This window comes from Oncorhynchus clarkii, chromosome 24 (assembly GCF_045791955.1).
Source record: "Oncorhynchus clarkii lewisi isolate Uvic-CL-2024 chromosome 24, UVic_Ocla_1.0, whole genome shotgun sequence".
NCBI lineage: Eukaryota > Metazoa > Chordata > Actinopteri > Salmoniformes > Salmonidae > Oncorhynchus > Oncorhynchus clarkii.
This window is the reverse complement of record NC_092170.1, coordinates 13,322,769-13,340,376: the sequence shown is the minus strand read 5'-3', so window position 1 is coordinate 13,340,376 and position 17,608 is coordinate 13,322,769. Positions and strand designations below refer to the sequence as shown.

Below are 17,608 nucleotides of genomic sequence, written 5' to 3'. Positions count from 1 at the left end.
GACAAAGCCTGTATTTACCCCCTTCAAAATGAAAGGCTAATTAACTGCTAATGTGGCTATCATAAAGAACTACAAATGCCATGATGATCTGGACAAGACTGCAGAATCGAGGCAAAGGTAAGAATCTCTGGATTAACAATCTAATGTTAGCTACATTTAGTAATGAATACATTGGCAACATTTCCTTAAATTGACAACTCTGGGAACTGTCTTGTGCAAGTTCTATATTGACACAATACCTGAAGGCAAAGGTGTCAGCTAGAGATGACGTGCAGGAGCTTGCAGGGATTTGTAGTCTTGCATGACATCTTCTTTGATGCTAATTAGCATTTTCGATTCTGATATTAAATACAGCCGAATATATTGATAAAAGTCACCTTGTCCGAGAGAGATTTACATGGTTATCAAAACACGCCAGGGTAAGTCTGCACAAAACATTTTAAGTGTTTCTAAAATTCCATATGGGAAAAATGAATGGTGGAAAAATTATTAGAACCATTTCCCTGTTTGACCACTAGGTTTTATGGGTATTATGACAGCTCCACTGTGGGCCTGTATAACTACTTGTATGCATGATTACGTGTGTTGCTAGGTACATTATCAGTGGTGCTGACGACATTAATGCATCATCATCGGGTGTGATATGGTCACGTTTGCCTGCTAAATCAGACTGACGGCAGAACTCATTCTGGTTTAACCCGGCTTGGGTTGCTTAAAGAGATACATCAGGATTTTAGCAATGAGGCCCTTTATCTACTTCCTCAGAGTCAGATTCATTTGTGGATACCATTATTATGTCCCTGTGTGCAGTTTGAAGGAAGTTGCTAACTAGCGTTAGAGCAATGACTGGAAGTCTATGGGTACATAGACTTCCAGTCATTGCGCTTCGCTAGTTAGCATTGTCTCACAAAACTACCTCTAACTTCCCTTATACTGGACAGAGACATAAAAATGGCCAAAATCCTGAAGTATCCCTTTAAAGGTCTAACACAGCTTTTTTTTTATCTTAGTATCGTATAATTTCTGGGTAACAATTAAGTACCTTAATGTGATTGTTTTCAATTAAAACGGTCAAAAAGAAACTGCTTGGCAAAGAGCACTTTCTCAAACAAGAATTTAGCTAGGACTGTCTGGGAGTGATGTGGGGAGGGGAAAAGTGAAAACTAGCTGTTATTGTCAGAGAGGTTTGGAACTCTCTTCCTTATTGGTCTAATGTACCTCCTCTTGATGTCACCTGGCAGGCCAAAAATCCATCCCACCAAAAGCTCGAAAGATTAGATTTTTTTATTTATTTTACACAATATCACAGTATTCTATTCCTTTCAGTTTGTTATTTATGTCTACTTCCAGCATCCCTTCTAAGGATTTATTTGTTTTTAAATCACTTCAGGCAGGGATATCATGCACCTATTATTTTAAATGGGGCACAAAGTACGTAATAATGGAGAATTTTGCAAACACCTGAAACATATTTTTCCTGCAATCTAGATCCATAATCATTATGCCTAATTCTATGTAAAAATATGTATATTTTCCTGCATAGGTTATCTAAGCATACCTCTTTACCTGTTAAATTATATGTGGGAGGGGGTACTCTTTGCCTGGTCCAGTAAGTGTGCCCCCTCCACAAAATACAGCTGACAGATCATTTTTATAAATAATTATGATAAACGTGGACTTAAAAATTAAGTTTAGTAATTAATTTAGCATCTGAAACAAAAAAAACAAAAATCTGAGGGGGCACGTGCCCCCTATGGGCATGACGCCTCTGCTAAAATAGATACTGTATGTAGTCAACTCCAAAGGTCTTACACCTACACCTAGTGGCTAAACCATAATACTACGTATTGAACAAACTGTTGAAGGAATTGTCCACCCCCCCAAAAAGATAACAAAACAAAATCTTTTCAATCTTTTGCACATCTTAGCCCAGTAGTCCTCTAAACTATAGCATTTTGGTGAAAAGTGTATTTCTTAAATTAACGTTTATATACATTTGGAAATATAATATTGGAGAAAATAAATTAACACAAATTGACAGAGATGGCTTCCTCCTCAGTTTTTAGATTTCCTGGGTTTCCTCAACAGTGCATGTAGGCTTGCTTTGTTCCTCACTGACACCTTTATCACAAATTTGTAATTGTACTTGTAAGTATCGTACTTGCATGTATCAATGGAAGAACAGCATCAGAGCATTGTTTAAGAGCCTCCTTAATAATCAATATTTGCAGAAAGATTAGATCAGATAGATTTAGATGAGGCTAAACAAAAGCTGACTCAATGAGCAGAGAACATCTCTCTGACATCACCGAGACATCAAGAGAAATCAGGTTCAATCTTAAGAGGCACTCAACAAATTTCATGGCCCAATGAAATGCACATACTGTAAAAGGTCACAATGAAATCTACACCTGAGAAAAACATGTATTTCCCTACCATGGGACAGGTCTTTTTTATATGATATTTCACAACTGGAAGACTGAAAGATGTTTTCTAGTGCAGTGGTCAACAACTATTCTGCCATAAGACCTTACATTATGTAAAACGTAATACGTAATAACATACAAGTTCCTAACTACTGGTTATTCGACCGGCCTCACCTGTGATTGTCAATAGTGCACTTTGTGCCATCGAGACTGTTTCAAACAAACCGGGTGACAAGCCACCCAGTGAAAAACATTTGACACATGTTGTCTTAAAGACGTCATTTTCTGGTGGCAAACTAGTTGTAAACCAGTTTTCTGGTTGTGAAGAAGTCATAAAACCAGATTTCCAACTAGTCTCGGTTACAACCACATAAAGATGTCTTTTTTATGACGAGCTCAAGATGTCCTAGTAAATATGTCATATGTTGGTTGTTATCTTGTCACATAACACATTACAACCAGGCAAAGACGTATTTTTCTGGTTACTACGTTAACACAAAGTTTTTCTACAACCAGTATACAACGTGATCATAAAAGACATCGTACTGACCACACTGCAATGTGGATAAGTGGTTGTACGTACAGTATTCAAGAGAGCATGGATTAAGTTTAGCAGGTTTTTTTCCCCCAACGAGATCAACTTTATACACGCAGAAAAACAGATTCCACACAGGGAGACATCTGTGAGATGACTTGCGGCTACAGTCAAGGGCTTTTGAGGATAACATTTGCCCTCGTCAACAGTTAATCTGCAAGCGGGACAAGGAATGCAATTGCTTTCCCAAACACAAACAATTCTGCTCATTTTTTTTAGGTCAATGTTCTCAACCTTATGACTCCCTTCTGGCACGCTGTTGACTCGGTGTCATATGTAATGACCCATGTGCTTGCTGTAGCCAGCTGAGTGATAGCCTCCACAATCAACCAGGCCCTGAGACTTACAGTAGCCCTGCCCTCTCCAACTTCACTCTCTTCTCTCTCTGCTCTCACTAACAACAATACTGTCAAATTAGAAATGTCAACAATACTGTCAAATTAGAAATATCAACAATACTGTCAAATGACAATATGTACAGTGCAGTACATCCAGGTCCAACCACCCATTGACTCTGGTGGGGTCTCTCCCTGTTATTTGAGCAGAAACTTAAGCCTCGGGATGGGGCTGAGCAAGTCTGCTCTCCAGGGAAGCGGATGTCATTCCTGAAGGAGGGTCTCCTTCCAGTTGAAGCTGTGGTTGGGTCCATGTGTGAGGGGCAGGATGGGCGGGTCCACCAGCTGCCAGACCCCTGTGTCGCTCTGCTCCTCGCAGGAACAGAAACCCAGGTAGGGGATCTACAGGAGGGAAAGAGGCTCTCGTCAGCCGCAACAAAGGCAGTATGGGTGGAAAGGCAGGGGGAGAAAGAGAAAGACAGACAGAGAGAGAGACAGACAGAAACACAGGCAGAAACACAGGTGCAGAGAGACCGGCATAGAGTGAAAGTAAGAGGAAAAAAAGAGTGAGGGGGAAGACACAATGAGATCAAAAGAAAACATCACATTGAGCGAGTAAAATAAACTCCAGCTGACCTTCCTGACTACTTGGATGAAGTCCTTGGAGGTCTGGGGGCTGCGGCCCTGGAGCTGTCGGGTGCAGGCCTCCAGAGAGGAAGCGTGGGCAACAATCAGTATGTTGTTTCCTACAGAGTGGGAGATGAGGAAATGAGGGAACGGAAGAACAACACGGACCAAATGAATCCCAATGTTCATCCCACACATGATGTTTCTGTATCACATCTGGGTTAAAAAAGTATTTGTTTTCTTTCAAATACCGTGAGCGTTTGATTGAGCCTGTCTAGAGTGGAGTGGGAGATGAGAAGTGTTTGCACTTTTGGGATCCATTTTGGAATCCATTGATTCCATTGCGCCAGGCAAGCTCAATCGAGCACAGCTAAAGGATTTGAAAGATACAGTGAGGCAAAAAAGTATTTAGTCAGCCACCAATTGTGCAAGTTCTCCCACTTAAAAAGATGAGAGACGCCTGTAATTTTCATCATAGGTACACTTCAACTATGACAGACAAAATGAGGAAAAAAAATCCAGAAAATCACATTGTAGGATTTTTTATGAATTGATTTGCAAATTATGGTGGAAAATAAGAATTTGGTCAATAACAAAAGTTTATCTCAATACTTTGTTTATACCCTTTGTTGGCAATGACAGAGGTCAAACGTTTTCTGTAAGTCTTCACAAGGTTTTCACACACTGTTGCTGGTATTTTGGCCCATTCCTCCATGCAGATCTCCTCTAGAGCAGTTATGTTTTGGGGCTGTTGCTGGGCAACACGGACTTTCAACTCCCTCCAAAGATTTTCTATGGGGTTGAGATCTGGAGACTGGCTAGGCCACTCCAGGACCTTGAAATGCTTCTTACGAAGCCACTCCTTCATTGCCCGGGCAGTGTGTTTGGGATCATTGTCATGCTGAAAGACCCAGCCACGTTTCATCTTCAATGCCCTTGCTGATGGAAGGAGGTTTTCACTCAAAATCTCACAATACATGGCCCTATTCATTCTTTCCTTTACACGGATCAGTCGTCCTGGTACCTTTGCAGAAAAACAGCCCCAAAGCATGATGTTTCCACCCCCATGCTTCACAGTATGTATGGTGTTCTTTGGATGCAACTCAGCATTCTTTGTTCTCCAAACACGATGAGTTGAGTTTTTACCAAAAAGTTATATTTTGGTTTCATCTGATCTTATGACATTCTCCCAATCTTCTTCTGGATCATCCAAATGCTCTCTAGCAAACTTCAACTTCAGACGGGCCTGGACATGTACTGGCTTAAGCAGGGGGACACGTCTGGCACTGCAGGATTTTAGTCCCTGGCGGCATAGTGTGTTACTGATGGTAGGCTTTGTTACTTTGGTCTCAGCTCTCTGCAGGTCATTCACTAGGTCCCCCCGTGTGGTTCTGGGATTTTTGCTCACCGTTCTTGTGATCATTTTGACCCCACGGGGTGAGATCTTGCGTGGAGCCCCAGATCAAGGGAGATTATCAGTGGTCTTGTATGTCTTACATTTCCTAATAATTGCTCCCACAGTTGATTTCTTCAAACCAAGCTGCTTACCTATTGCAGATTCAGTCTTCCCAGCCTGGTGCAGGTCTACAATTTTGTTTCTGGTGTCCTTTGACAGCTCTTTGGTCTTGGCCATAGTGGAGTTTGGAGTGTGACTGTTTGAGGTTGTGGACAGGTGTCTTTTATACTGATAACAAGTTCAAACAGGTGCCATTAATACAGGTAACGAGTGGAGGACAGAGGAGCCTCTTAAAGAAGAAGTTACAGGTCTGTGAGAGCCAGAAATCTTGCTTGTTTGTAGGTGACCAATTACTTATTTTCCACCATAATTTGCAAATAAATTCATTAAAAATCCTACAATGTGAATTTCTGGATTTTTTATTCTCATTTTGCCTGTCATAGTTGAAGTGTACCTATGATGAAAATTACAGGCCTCTCTCATCTTTTTAAGTGGGAAAACTTGCACAATTGGTGGCTGACTAAATAATTTTTTGCCCCACTGTAAGTACTAAATGAACCCAGGACTGTTATTTTTATTCACATCCCATCCAAAGACACAGCAGTGACTGAACCCTGCGCCATAATTACCCATGTTTTTGCAGTCAGACAGAATGTCTTTGGTCACTTGGTAGCTCCGGCTCATGTACGTGTCATAGGACTCCGACACGCTAAGTTTGGTTATCGGTATGAGAGGTCTGTGGGAGGAAACAGTGAGAACATGTGAGACAGAGGTATGGCTGAAAAGGCTCTGGCCCTGTCCAGTAACAACCCTTAGCCCCTACCTTTACCACTTCATTTACATAGGTCAGAAGGAATTAAATAAGCATAGGCAATATCGTAGTAGCTCCATAATCTTCTATGATAGTCTTAATGGAATGTTGACCATATTATTTGTGTATATCTGGTTTCTTTATAGCTGTGCCTAGGTCCAAGTCTATAGGGACTAGGGGTTGGGCCTAACTCTGCGTTTACACATAGAAGCGGCATCGTGCTGTGAAACATTGGAAGCCATTAATTTTCAGTGGGGTGAAAAGTACCCTATTGTCATATTTGAGTAAAAGTAAAGATACCTTAATAGAAAATGACTCAAGTAAAGTGAAAGTCACCCAGTAAAATACCAACTTGAATAAAAGTTGAAAAGTATTTGGTTTTATATGTACTTAAGTATCAAAAGAAAAAGGTATAAATCATTTAAATTTCCTTAAATCAGACGGCAACATTTTTAAAATTTTCTTTTTTTTATGTACGCATAACCAGGGGCACGGCACACTCCAACACTCAGAACTTAAGTTACAAACGAAGCATGTGTTCAGTGAGTCCGCCAGATCAGATCAGAGGCAGTACGGATGACCAGGAATGTTCTCTTGAGAAGTGTGTGAATTAGACAATTTGTCTGTCCTGCTAAGCATTCAAAATGTAATGAGTACTTTTGGGAGTCAGAGAAAATGTATGGAGTAAAAAGTACATCACTTTCGTTCAGAATGTGTGAAGTAGAAGTAAAAGATGTCAAAAATATAAATAGTAAAGTACAGATACTCCAAAAATAACTTTCAAGTATTTTTACTTAAGTACTTTACACCACTGTTCATTTTAAATGTAAGGAAAGCAAAAGAAGCGGAGTGGGCGGGGGACTGTTGAGCGATGCGAGCACGGACGTGGAAGCTGAAAAGGGCAGGCAGAATTTTCTTCAAATCCTCGGTGATATCGCTATGCGAGTGACCAATCGAATCTCACCATAGCTTCCAACCCCTACTGGATTGGCTGACAATAGCTGTTGATACGTAGCACTACCTAGCATGCTTTCAAGCTTGTTAGCACCCACATGAGGGTGAGGCTAGCGTGGCTAAAAGAGTGACGCTTGTTTAGTGTAAATGGCCAGTAAGATTACAGGTTGGAGGTGAACCAGGAAAGTCTTTCCTGTATCACCTGTATGTTGTGTCAACAGTGAAGTGGGATGCAGCCAGGTCTGTGGGAGGGATCCAGGCAGGAAGAGAGCTCCCAGAGACCCACTTGGTCCACTCGAATAGCCCTGGCTCCACTCTGATCTTCAGCTTGCCATCCTGCTGCAGACCTGCAAGTGGAGACAGAGGCACATCAGCAAAAGAGGAAGACTGCAGTCTCTGCTACACACAAAAGCCCTGTCCAAAAACAACCCGTAGCACCCTAGCCCCTAGGCATTTTTGTAGATCTGAAAGCATTGGATTAATGTAAGCGATATGGAGACAATTTCCCTTAGCCTATCAGCAGTGGCGTATATTCATGGATGGAATCAGTAGGTGTGTCCAAACTCTTGACTGGTACTGTATATATAATAATAATTTACTAATATTTTTTAAAATCTTTTACTGTATCTTTCAGCTCTCTGTGCTTCATAATTCTCCTTCAATTCACAAGAGGCTGAATGTATTTCACCGGAGAAAGCATCCGAGCGAGCGAAACATCGCCCTTCTGTCTCTGTATATGTGTAGGCCATTTATCTGATACTGTTTGATCCAAAACAGTATGACATTGTTGCCACCCGTATAAAATAATATCCAATCAGCATTGAGCTAAACTGAGTGAGCTCAACTGTGAATGGTCCTGACGCACCAAAAAAAGTCTCAAGGGAAGCCAGTTTGGATTTGGCGTCAAATCACATTGAGAGGATACTCATTGACAGAAAAAAAATGAATTGTTGCATCTCGTTGTGTTGTTGTCCTCTGGTGGCAAGCTAGCTAGCTAGCTAAACATTGTTCCTTTCCTAAATTAGCCATGGATGGAGTTAGGGATTTGGACTTGTGGTTTTACTTAATTGTCTGTACTGGCCAATGATTATAACGGAAATTCTGATCCAACCATTCATTCATACATTGTCCCCTTGGCCTGAGGGGATGGAAGTTCAATATGTAGCTAGATGTAGAAGGTTTATGTTAACTAGCTAACGTTGCCCATGAAAGGAAGTTAGGCTAGCGAGTAAGCATTTTAGCCAGGTAGCCTAGGAAAAGAAAAAATAAAACCGTGTACTGTAATAGACCGTTTCGTCAACATATTTTTTTATGTACCTTTATTTAACTAGGCAAGTCAGTTAAGAACAAATTCTTATTTTCAATGACGGCCTAGGAACAGTGGGTTAACTGCTTGTTCAGGGGTAGAACAACAGATTTGTACCTTGTCAGCTTGGGGGTTTGAACTTGCAACCTTCCGGTTACTAGTCCAACGCTCTAACCACCACTCTTTTCTACTTGAACAAACATGCACGCACACACACACACACACACACACACACACACACACACACACACACACACACACACACACACACACACACACACACACACACACACACACACACACACACACACACACACACACACACACACACACACACACACACACACACAAATCAGAACCATGAACAGCCACATCATATTTAGCTTACGTTAATTGGACTATATTGTTTTTGGTCTCTTTTAGACTGTATTAGACTAACCATAGGTGATTTGATGATGTTGATATCTTGAAGTTGAAATGGTGCTGTTATAGTGGAGGCAGCTCGTGTTTTATTTGCGACTTGCGGTAACTCACCGTGGTTATAAATCAATAGTTGTTTAGTATTCTGAACATTTTGGAACATTAACTTGCTGTTGGTCACTGTTTGTTACATGCACTATGCTTTGTGGAGTCCGGTTTTGTGATGAAACAAAGGTGTAGTTGAATTTATTCTGCCACTGTGTCTTCTTATTGTCTGGGCCTTAGGCCTAAATATCACGATGTTAAGGCATATGAACTAACCGGTTATAGAGCAAAGAACGCAATTATCACAACACATAGGTTTTAATACCCACGCACCGCTACTGCCCATCAGAAGGAAAGGGAAATACTACCATATTGACTAATGGTATCAAACCCCTCTCAGATCTACATACAGTAAGTGCATTTCTACCACTAAAGGGGCAATCCACGGTTCAAACAATAACAAAGTGTACTCCCTGCCACTGTTTCAGGGATGGGGCACAGGTATGGATGCAAGAACTGACCATCCATGATATAATATGATAGTTTTAACCATGTTTGTAGGCTATACAGTGTATGTTTACATTTACTTGTTTAGAAACATTGGAGTAAAAAAAACATATTTTGGTTCTGATGGGGTATGACAGTTGCTAAGCTTATGAAGCATTTATAAATTAGATTGTTTACATATAATTCCAATTCAGATTCACATCAACTTTATTATCCCATTATCCCGGCAAATTAATTTGGTCATGTGTTTAAAAAGACAGTACATAAAACATGAAAACACAGAAACTACACAAAATAATTCATTCAAAGTGCTGTAGCTACACATTTAAAGTGAAAGTGCAATATGCTGTACACTGGAGGGACAAACAGACTATCTATTATACAACCCAATGGCTGTTGGAATAAAATAGTCCCCATATCTATCTGTTTTAATTTTCTCTTGAAGAAGTCTCTTTCCTCTTGTCCGAATGCTGCTGTGACTGAGTTTTGAGTGAAGGGGATGAGTACCGTCCTATAAAATGCTTTCAACTTTTAGGAGGATGAGTTTTGTGTATAGGTTGGTGGCTGATTCTTGATCTATACCAATTATCCTTCCCGCCGTCTTAACCAAGTGCTGAAGCTTGACTTGGTCTTGCACTCGCATGTTTCCGAACACGCATATCAGACCAGAGTACAGCACACTCTGGACAGATTTATAGAACATTTGTAAGATACGGCGGTCAACATTAAACTGGTTCAGTTTGCATTAAAAAAATACATTATCTGTTGCAATTTCTTTATCATTGCAAAGGCACAGTCATGGAATTTCAGTGTATTGTCCATTTAGATTCCCCATTGATTTTCGTAGGTGGTAGTGGAGTTTTGTTCCTTCTGAAATCAATTTCCATCTCTTTTGTTTTCTTAACGTTTATTTCAAGAAAGTTATTTGCACACTACTGGACAAATCTTTCAGTTCCTCTAACAAAACCTTGAATAGAGGCTTGGTCTGGGTGGAGGAAACGCTCCACAGCGGTGTCATCTGCATATTAAACAAATAAATGTGGGCTGCGTCAGAGGCTTGACAATCGTTTGTGTACTGATGGGTTCTGGCTAAACTTGGAATATTGTTAATTATCAGGTATTCTATTGAAATATTGAGTTCTATAGTCTAGAGTCTACACCAGAAGTTAATGGTTATCTGTAGGAGGAATGTTTATGGTGGAGGCAATTAAGCTTGGAATGTAATGAGTAAAGGAAGGGCAATCACATGTGGCAGACACTGATAAGGATGGAGATATGTGGTTTCGCGAGGAAGGGGGTCGAGGTCAGGTCAGGTCACATTAAGGGAGAAGGATCAGTTTATTGCCCATATCACTTAACTTCCTGCCTAGCAATAAAGATTTCACGTTTAGAGAGGAGACTCCACCCAAATTGGGGTATATATACTATCGCTGGTGGAAACGCGTTTTTATCTGTTCAGCTGTTCGATCAATGGGGTGAATAAACTTGGTTGGAGCTTTCATAGTGTCCGTCAACTTCTTACTCTGATATTTAGAACCTAACAGTAGAGTGTGTACAGTATCGGTGAAAGCACGCAAACCTGAGGGGCTCCCGTATTCACCGTTCAAAATGTAGAGATGGCGGAGGTAAACTTCAATTGTTGAGTACGGTTCAAAAGGAAACTATTAATCCACTTGATCAGTAGAGAGTTGACACTCAAATTCACCAGCTTATCCACGAGTAGGTGGGGTTGGATGGTGTTAAACGCGCTACTGAAGTCAATGAATACAATTTTGATTAGGCTATTTGTCTTTTCCAAATGTTGGTCGATATTGTTCAGCATGTCCAGTAACGCATCATCAACACCCCAGCTGGACAGCTGGAACAACTACTGGAACGGTAATGCGGTATCCGCTGCCTCTTACAGGTCATCGGCGCTGTCCGTCAGGGCCGCTCAGTCAGTGGACTCAAAACAGTCCTGGAGGCCTTCAGTAGTTTCAGGAGTCCAGCTTTAAATAAAAAAAAAACACTGTGCACCTGGCAACCTTGGTTAGCGCGCACTGCGCCCGGCCCGCCACAGGAGTCGCTGGTGCACGATGAGACAAGGATATCCCTACCGGCCAAACCGTCCCTAACCCGGACGACGCTAGGCCAATTGTGCGTCGCCCCACGGACCTCCCGGTCACGGCCAGTTACGACAGAGCCTGGGCGCGAACCCAGAGTCTATGGTGGTACAGCTGGCGCTGCAGTACAGCGCCCTTAACCACTGCACCACCCAGGAGGCCCTGGAGTCCAGCTTTTAATCTCCACCTTTTCAGCCTTCTCTCCCTGCAGATGCGCTTTGTAGACTGGCATGAGCTGAACCATGTTATAATCTCAACCCCCAAGATTGGGTAGTGCTTTGGAAAAATACGCACCTGGGATGTTACCTTATTAACAGACGTCCAGACAGGCTTCATTTGGGGTAGGACATGTCACATATTGCTGATATGATGGTAAATGTTCAGATATATTGCACACGTTATAGTCTCCCATGATTAGCTTCAATGCTTCAGGTGACTCTGTCTCAGCCTGGGATACAAGGTCATGAATCTAGTCGGCAGCTATTTGGATGTCAGCGGAGGACGCTATGTAAACAATAAATAATCAGACCTGATTTATTTCCTGTGGCAGGTCGTATGGCCGTAGGTTAAGAGCAATGAGTTCAATGTCTTTAGTGCAGACCTTGTGCTTAGTTGTAATGTGGGCAGGATTGCAGTACTTCGCAACTTTAAAACACTTTAAACAGAAAAACAAAAACAGGAAGAGACGAGCACAAATGACAGTGTCGCTGCAAGAACAGACGCCACAACACTCCAACCTCAGCCCCAAAATGGATGTAGCAACTGCACATTGCTCCTTTAAGTCTTCATCAAATGTTAGAGAGGATTATGGATGTTTAAAAAAAATCCTAAATAGGATTTGTAGTGGAAAGTAGCTACAGGCTGGTTACCTTTGAGGATGTTCTGAGCAGTCTGGACACAGCGCAGAGAGGGCGAACAGTACACAAAGTCTATCACTGTGTTGCTCTCCAACAACGCCTCACCTGCAACACAGACAGACAGATAGACAGGGGAATAGATTGTTATCACTCTGCAATGAAACATGAGATATGGAATTGGGCAGATAACATAGCCTACTACTATGTGTTGACAACCACATACCCACTATTCGTGCTTGTGTGGAACCAAACACAGTGATGGGGGTGTCCATGTTGTAATCTCTGTGTCCTCCACTCCACATGGGCAGGCTGACTGGCATGTTCAGGTTAGTGCGCACATATCTACCTGTAGAACAGAACACCACAACCCAGCACACTGCTGTTATGGTTTCAAAACCTACAAAGAAAACTGCTCTTTTATCTATCCTATCAAAAACATCAGATTCATCCAAACTCAAAATGTATGACTCCTTTGAAAGCACACTTGCTTTTAGGATTGCACCTCCAGTACCATTGGTCTGACTCTGCTCACCTTTGGAATCAGAGCACAGTGAAAGCCAGTGTTTCCCAAACACCACATCCATCCGCTCACCGTGCCGGCAGACAAACAGGGTCCGCTTGGGCAGCCGAGAGTGATTGCTGCTGACCCGAAGCACCTATGAAACAATACAGTGAATTGGGGACTCAAATCCATAACATTTCCCAACATTTTCGAGAATTGATCAGTACACAAAGATTCCTTGATGCCCTTCCAGACTCCCTCTGCCTACCCAAGGATGTCAGAGGACAAAAATGAGTTAACCACCTATGCAGTTGCACCCCTAAAAACTAAAAACATTTATCATAAGAAACTAGCTCCCTGGTTCACAGAAAATACCCGAGCTCTGAAGCAAGATTCCAGAAAATTGGAACGGAAATGGCGCCATGCCAAACTGGAAGTCTTACGACTAGCTTGGAAAGACCGTACCGTGCAGTATCGAAGAGCCCTTACTGCTGCTCGATCATCCTATTTTTCCAACTTAATTGAGGAAAATAAGAACAATCTGAAATGTATTTTTGATACTGTCGCAACGCTAACTAAAAAGCAGCATTCCCCAAGTGAAGATGGCTTTCACTTCAGCAGTAATAAATTCATGAACTTCTTTGAGTAAAAGATCATGATTATTAGAAAGAAAATTACGGACTCCTCTTTAAATCTGCGTATTCCTTCAAAGCTCAGTTGTCAGAGTCTGCACAACTCCGCCAGGACCTAGGATCAAGAGAAACACTCAAGTGTTTTAGTACTATATCTCTTGACACAATGATGAAAATAATCATGGCCTCTAAACCTTCAAGCTGCATACTGGACCCTATTCCAACTAAACTACTGAAAGAGCTGCTTCCTGTGCTTGGCCCTCCTATGTTGAACATAATCAACGTCTCTCTATCCACCGGATGTGTACCAGACTCACTAAAAGTGGCAATAATAAAGCTTCTCTTAAAAAAGCCAAACCTTGACCCAGAAAATATTTAAAAAACTATCGGCCTTTATCGAATCTTCCATTCCTCTCAAATTTTTTAGAAAAGGCTGTTGCGCATCAACTCACTGCCTTCCTGAAGACAAACAATGTATACAAAATGCTTCAGTCTGGTTTTAGACCCCATCATATCACTGAGACTGCACTTGTGAAGGTGGTAAAATACCTTTTAATGGCATTAGACCGAGGCTCTGCATCTGTCCTCGTGCTCCTAGACCTTAGTGCTGCTTTTGATACCATCGATCACCACATTCTTTTGGAGAGATTGGAAACCCAAATTAGTCTACACGGACAAGTTCTGGCCTGGTTTAGATCTTATCTGTCGGAAAGATATCAGTTTGTCTCTGTGAATGGTTTGTCCTCTGACAAATCAACTGTACATTTCGGTGTTCCTCCTATTGTTTTCACTATATATTTTACTTCTTGGGGATGTCATTCGAAAACATAATGTTAACTTTCACTGCTATGCGGATGACACACAGCTGTACATTTCAATGAAACATGGTGAAGCCCCAAAATTGCCCTCGCTAGAAGCCTGTGTTTCAGACATAAGGAAGTGGATGGCTGCAACCTTTCTTACTTTTAAACTCGGACAAAACAGAGATGCTTGTTCTAGGTCCCAAGAAACAAAGAGATCTTCTGTTGAATCTGACAATTAATCTTAATGGTTGTACAGTCGTCTCAAATAAAACTGTGAAGGACCTCGGCGTTACTCTGGACCCTGATCTATCTTTTGACGAATATATCAAGACTGTTTCAAGGACAGCTTTTTTCCATCTACGTAACAATGCAAAAATCAGAAACTTTCTGTCCAAAAATGATGCAGAAAAAATAAACAATGCTTTTGTTACTTCTAGGTTAGACTACTGCAATGCTCTGCTTTCCGGCTACCCGGATAAAGCACTAAATACTTCAGTTAGTGCTAAATACGGCTGCTAGAATCCTGACTAGAACCAAAAAAATTGATCATATTACTCCAGTGCTAGCCTACCTACACTTGCTTCCTGTCAAGGCAAGGGCTGATTTCAAGGTTTTACTGCTAACCTACAAAGCATTACATGGGCTTGCTCCTACTTACAGTGCCTTGCGAAAGTATTCGGCCCCCTTGAACTTTGCGACCTTTTGCCACATTTCAGGCTTCAAACATAAAGATATAAAACTGTATTTTTTTGTGAAGAATCAACAACAAGTGGGACACAATCATGAAGTGGAACGACATTAATTAGATATTTCAAACTTTTTTAACAAATCAAAAACTGAAAAATTGGGCGTGCAAAATTATTCAGCCCCCTTAAGTTAATATTTTGTAGCGCCACCTTTTGCTGCGATTACAGCTGTATGTCGCTTGGGGTATGTCTCTATCAGTTTTGCACATCGAGAGACTGAAATGTTTTCCCATTCCTCCTTGCAAAACAGCTCGAGCTCAGTGAGGTTGGATGGAGAGCATTTGTGAACAGCAGTTTTCAGTTCTTTCCACAGATTCTCGATTGGATTCAGGTCTGGACTTTGACTTGGCCATTCTAACACCTGGATATGTTTATTTTTGAACCATTCCATTGTAGATTTTGCTTTATGTTTTGGATCATTGTCTTGTTGGAAGACAAATCTCCGTCCCAGTCTCAGGTCTTTTGCAGACTCCATCAGGTTTTCTTCCAGAATGGTCCTGTATTTGGCTCCATCCATCTTCCCATCAATTTTAACCATCTTCCCTGTCCCTGCTGAAGAAAAGCAGGCCCAAACCATGATGCTGCCACCACCATGTTTGACAGTGGGGATGGTGTGTTCATGGTGATGAGCTGTGTTGCTTTTACGCCAAACATAACGTTTTGCATTGTTGCCAAAAAGTTCAATTTTGGTTTTATCTGACCAGAGCACCTTCTTCCACATGTTTGGTGTGTCTCCCAGGTGGCTTGTGGCAAACTTTAAACAACACTTTTTATGGATATCTTTAAGAAATGGCTTTCTTCTTGCCACTCTTCCATAAAGGCCAGATTTGTGCAATATATGACTGATTGTTGTCCTATGGACAGAGTCTCCCACCTCAGCTGTAGATCTCTGCAGTTCATCCAGAGTGATCATGGGCCTCTTGGCTGCATCTTTGATCAGTCTTCTCCTTGTATGAGCTGAAAGTTTAGAGGGACGGCCAGGTCTTGGTAGATTTGCAGTGGTCTGATACTCCTTCCATTTCAATATTATCGCTTGCACAGTGCTCCTTGGGATGTTTAAAGCTTGGGAAATCTTTTTGTATCCAAATCCGGCTTTAAACTTCTTCACAACAGTATCTCGGACCTGCCTGGTGTGTTCCTTGTTCTTCATGATGCTCTCTGCGCTTTTAACGGACCTCTGAGACTATCACAGTGCAGGTGCATTTATACGGAGACTTGATTACACACAGGTGGATTGTATTTATCATCATTAGTCATTTAGGTCAACATTGGATCATTCAGAGATCCTCACTGAACTTCTGAAGAGAGTTTGCTGCACTGAAAGTAAAGGGGCTGAATAATTTTGCACGCCCAATTTTTCCGTTTTTGATTTGTTAAAAAAGTTTGAAATATCCAATAAATGTCGTTCCACTTCATGATTGTGTTCCACTTGTTGTTGATTCTTCACAAAAAAATACAGTTTTGTATCTTTATGTTTGAAGCCTGAAATGTGGCAAAAGGTCGCAAAGTTCAAGGGGGCCGAATACTTTCGCAAGGCACTGTATCTCTCTGATTTGGTCCTGCCGTTCATACCTACACGTACGCTACGGTCACAAGACGCAGGCCTCCTAATTGTCCCTAGAATTTCTAAGCAAACAGCTGGAGGCATGGCTTTCTCCTATATAGCTACATTTTAATGGAATGGTCTGCCTACCCATGTGAGAGATGCAAACTCGGTCTCAACCTTTAAGTCTTTACTGAAGACTCATCTCCTCAGTGGGTCATATCATTGAGTGTAGTCTGGCCCAGGAGTGTGAAGGTGAACGGAAAGGCTCTGGAGCAACGAACCGCCCTTTCTGTCTCTGCTTGGCCGGTTCCACTCTTTCCACTGGGATTCTCTGCCTCTAACCCTATTACAGGGGCTGAGTCACTGGCTTACTGGTGCTCTTTCATGCCGTCCCTAGGAGGGGTGCGTCACTTGAGTGGGTTGAGTCACTGATGTGATCTTCCTGTCTGGGTTGCCCCCCCCCGTGGCCGAGATCTTTGTGGGCTATACTCGCCCTTGTCTCAGGATGGTAAGTTGGTGGTTGAAGATATCCCTCTAGTGGTGTGGGGGCTGTGCTTTGGCAAAGTGGGTGGGGTTATATCCTTCCTGTTTGGCCCTGTCCGGAGGTATCATCGGATGGGGCCACAGTGTCTCCTGACCCCTCCTGTCTCAGCCTCCAGTATTTATGCTGCAGTAGTTAATGTGTTGGGGGGCTAGGGTCAGTTTGTTATATCTGGAGTACTTCTCCTGTCTTATCCGGTGTCCTGTGTGAATTTAAGTATTCTCTCTTTCTCTCTCTCGGAGGACCTGAGCCCTAGGACCATGCCTCAGGACTACCTGGCATGATGACTCCTTGCTGTCCCCAGTCCTGGAAAAGCTGGCTAAGGGAATCGAGGTGAAGCTAGGCCTATTATTTGACCATGCTGGTCATTTATGAACATTTTAACATCTTGGCCATG

The 17,608-nt window shown here is 42.0% G+C and overlaps 1 protein-coding gene across 2 annotated transcripts in view; it reads right to left on the bottom strand.

The window, feature by feature from the left end:
- Window positions 1-2,565: 2,565 nt before the first annotated feature.
- Window positions 2,566-17,608, bottom strand: part of LOC139382461 (ubiquitin-associated and SH3 domain-containing protein B-like) — a 36,012-nt gene continuing 20,969 nt past the window's right edge. For both annotated transcript variants that reach the window (XM_071126525.1, XM_071126526.1), the window contains exons 8-14: window positions 12,974-13,097; window positions 12,665-12,787; window positions 12,454-12,546; window positions 7,407-7,551; window positions 6,069-6,175; window positions 3,993-4,102; window positions 2,566-3,758 (exon numbers count right to left, since the gene is read on the bottom strand). In XM_071126525.1, coding sequence (XP_070982626.1) covers window positions 3,621-3,758; window positions 3,993-4,102; window positions 6,069-6,175; window positions 7,407-7,551; window positions 12,454-12,546; window positions 12,665-12,787; window positions 12,974-13,097 — 840 coding nt within the window. In that variant the 3' untranslated portion in view covers window positions 2,566-3,620. The remainder of the gene's footprint in view (window positions 3,759-3,992; window positions 4,103-6,068; window positions 6,176-7,406; window positions 7,552-12,453; window positions 12,547-12,664; window positions 12,788-12,973; window positions 13,098-17,608) is intronic.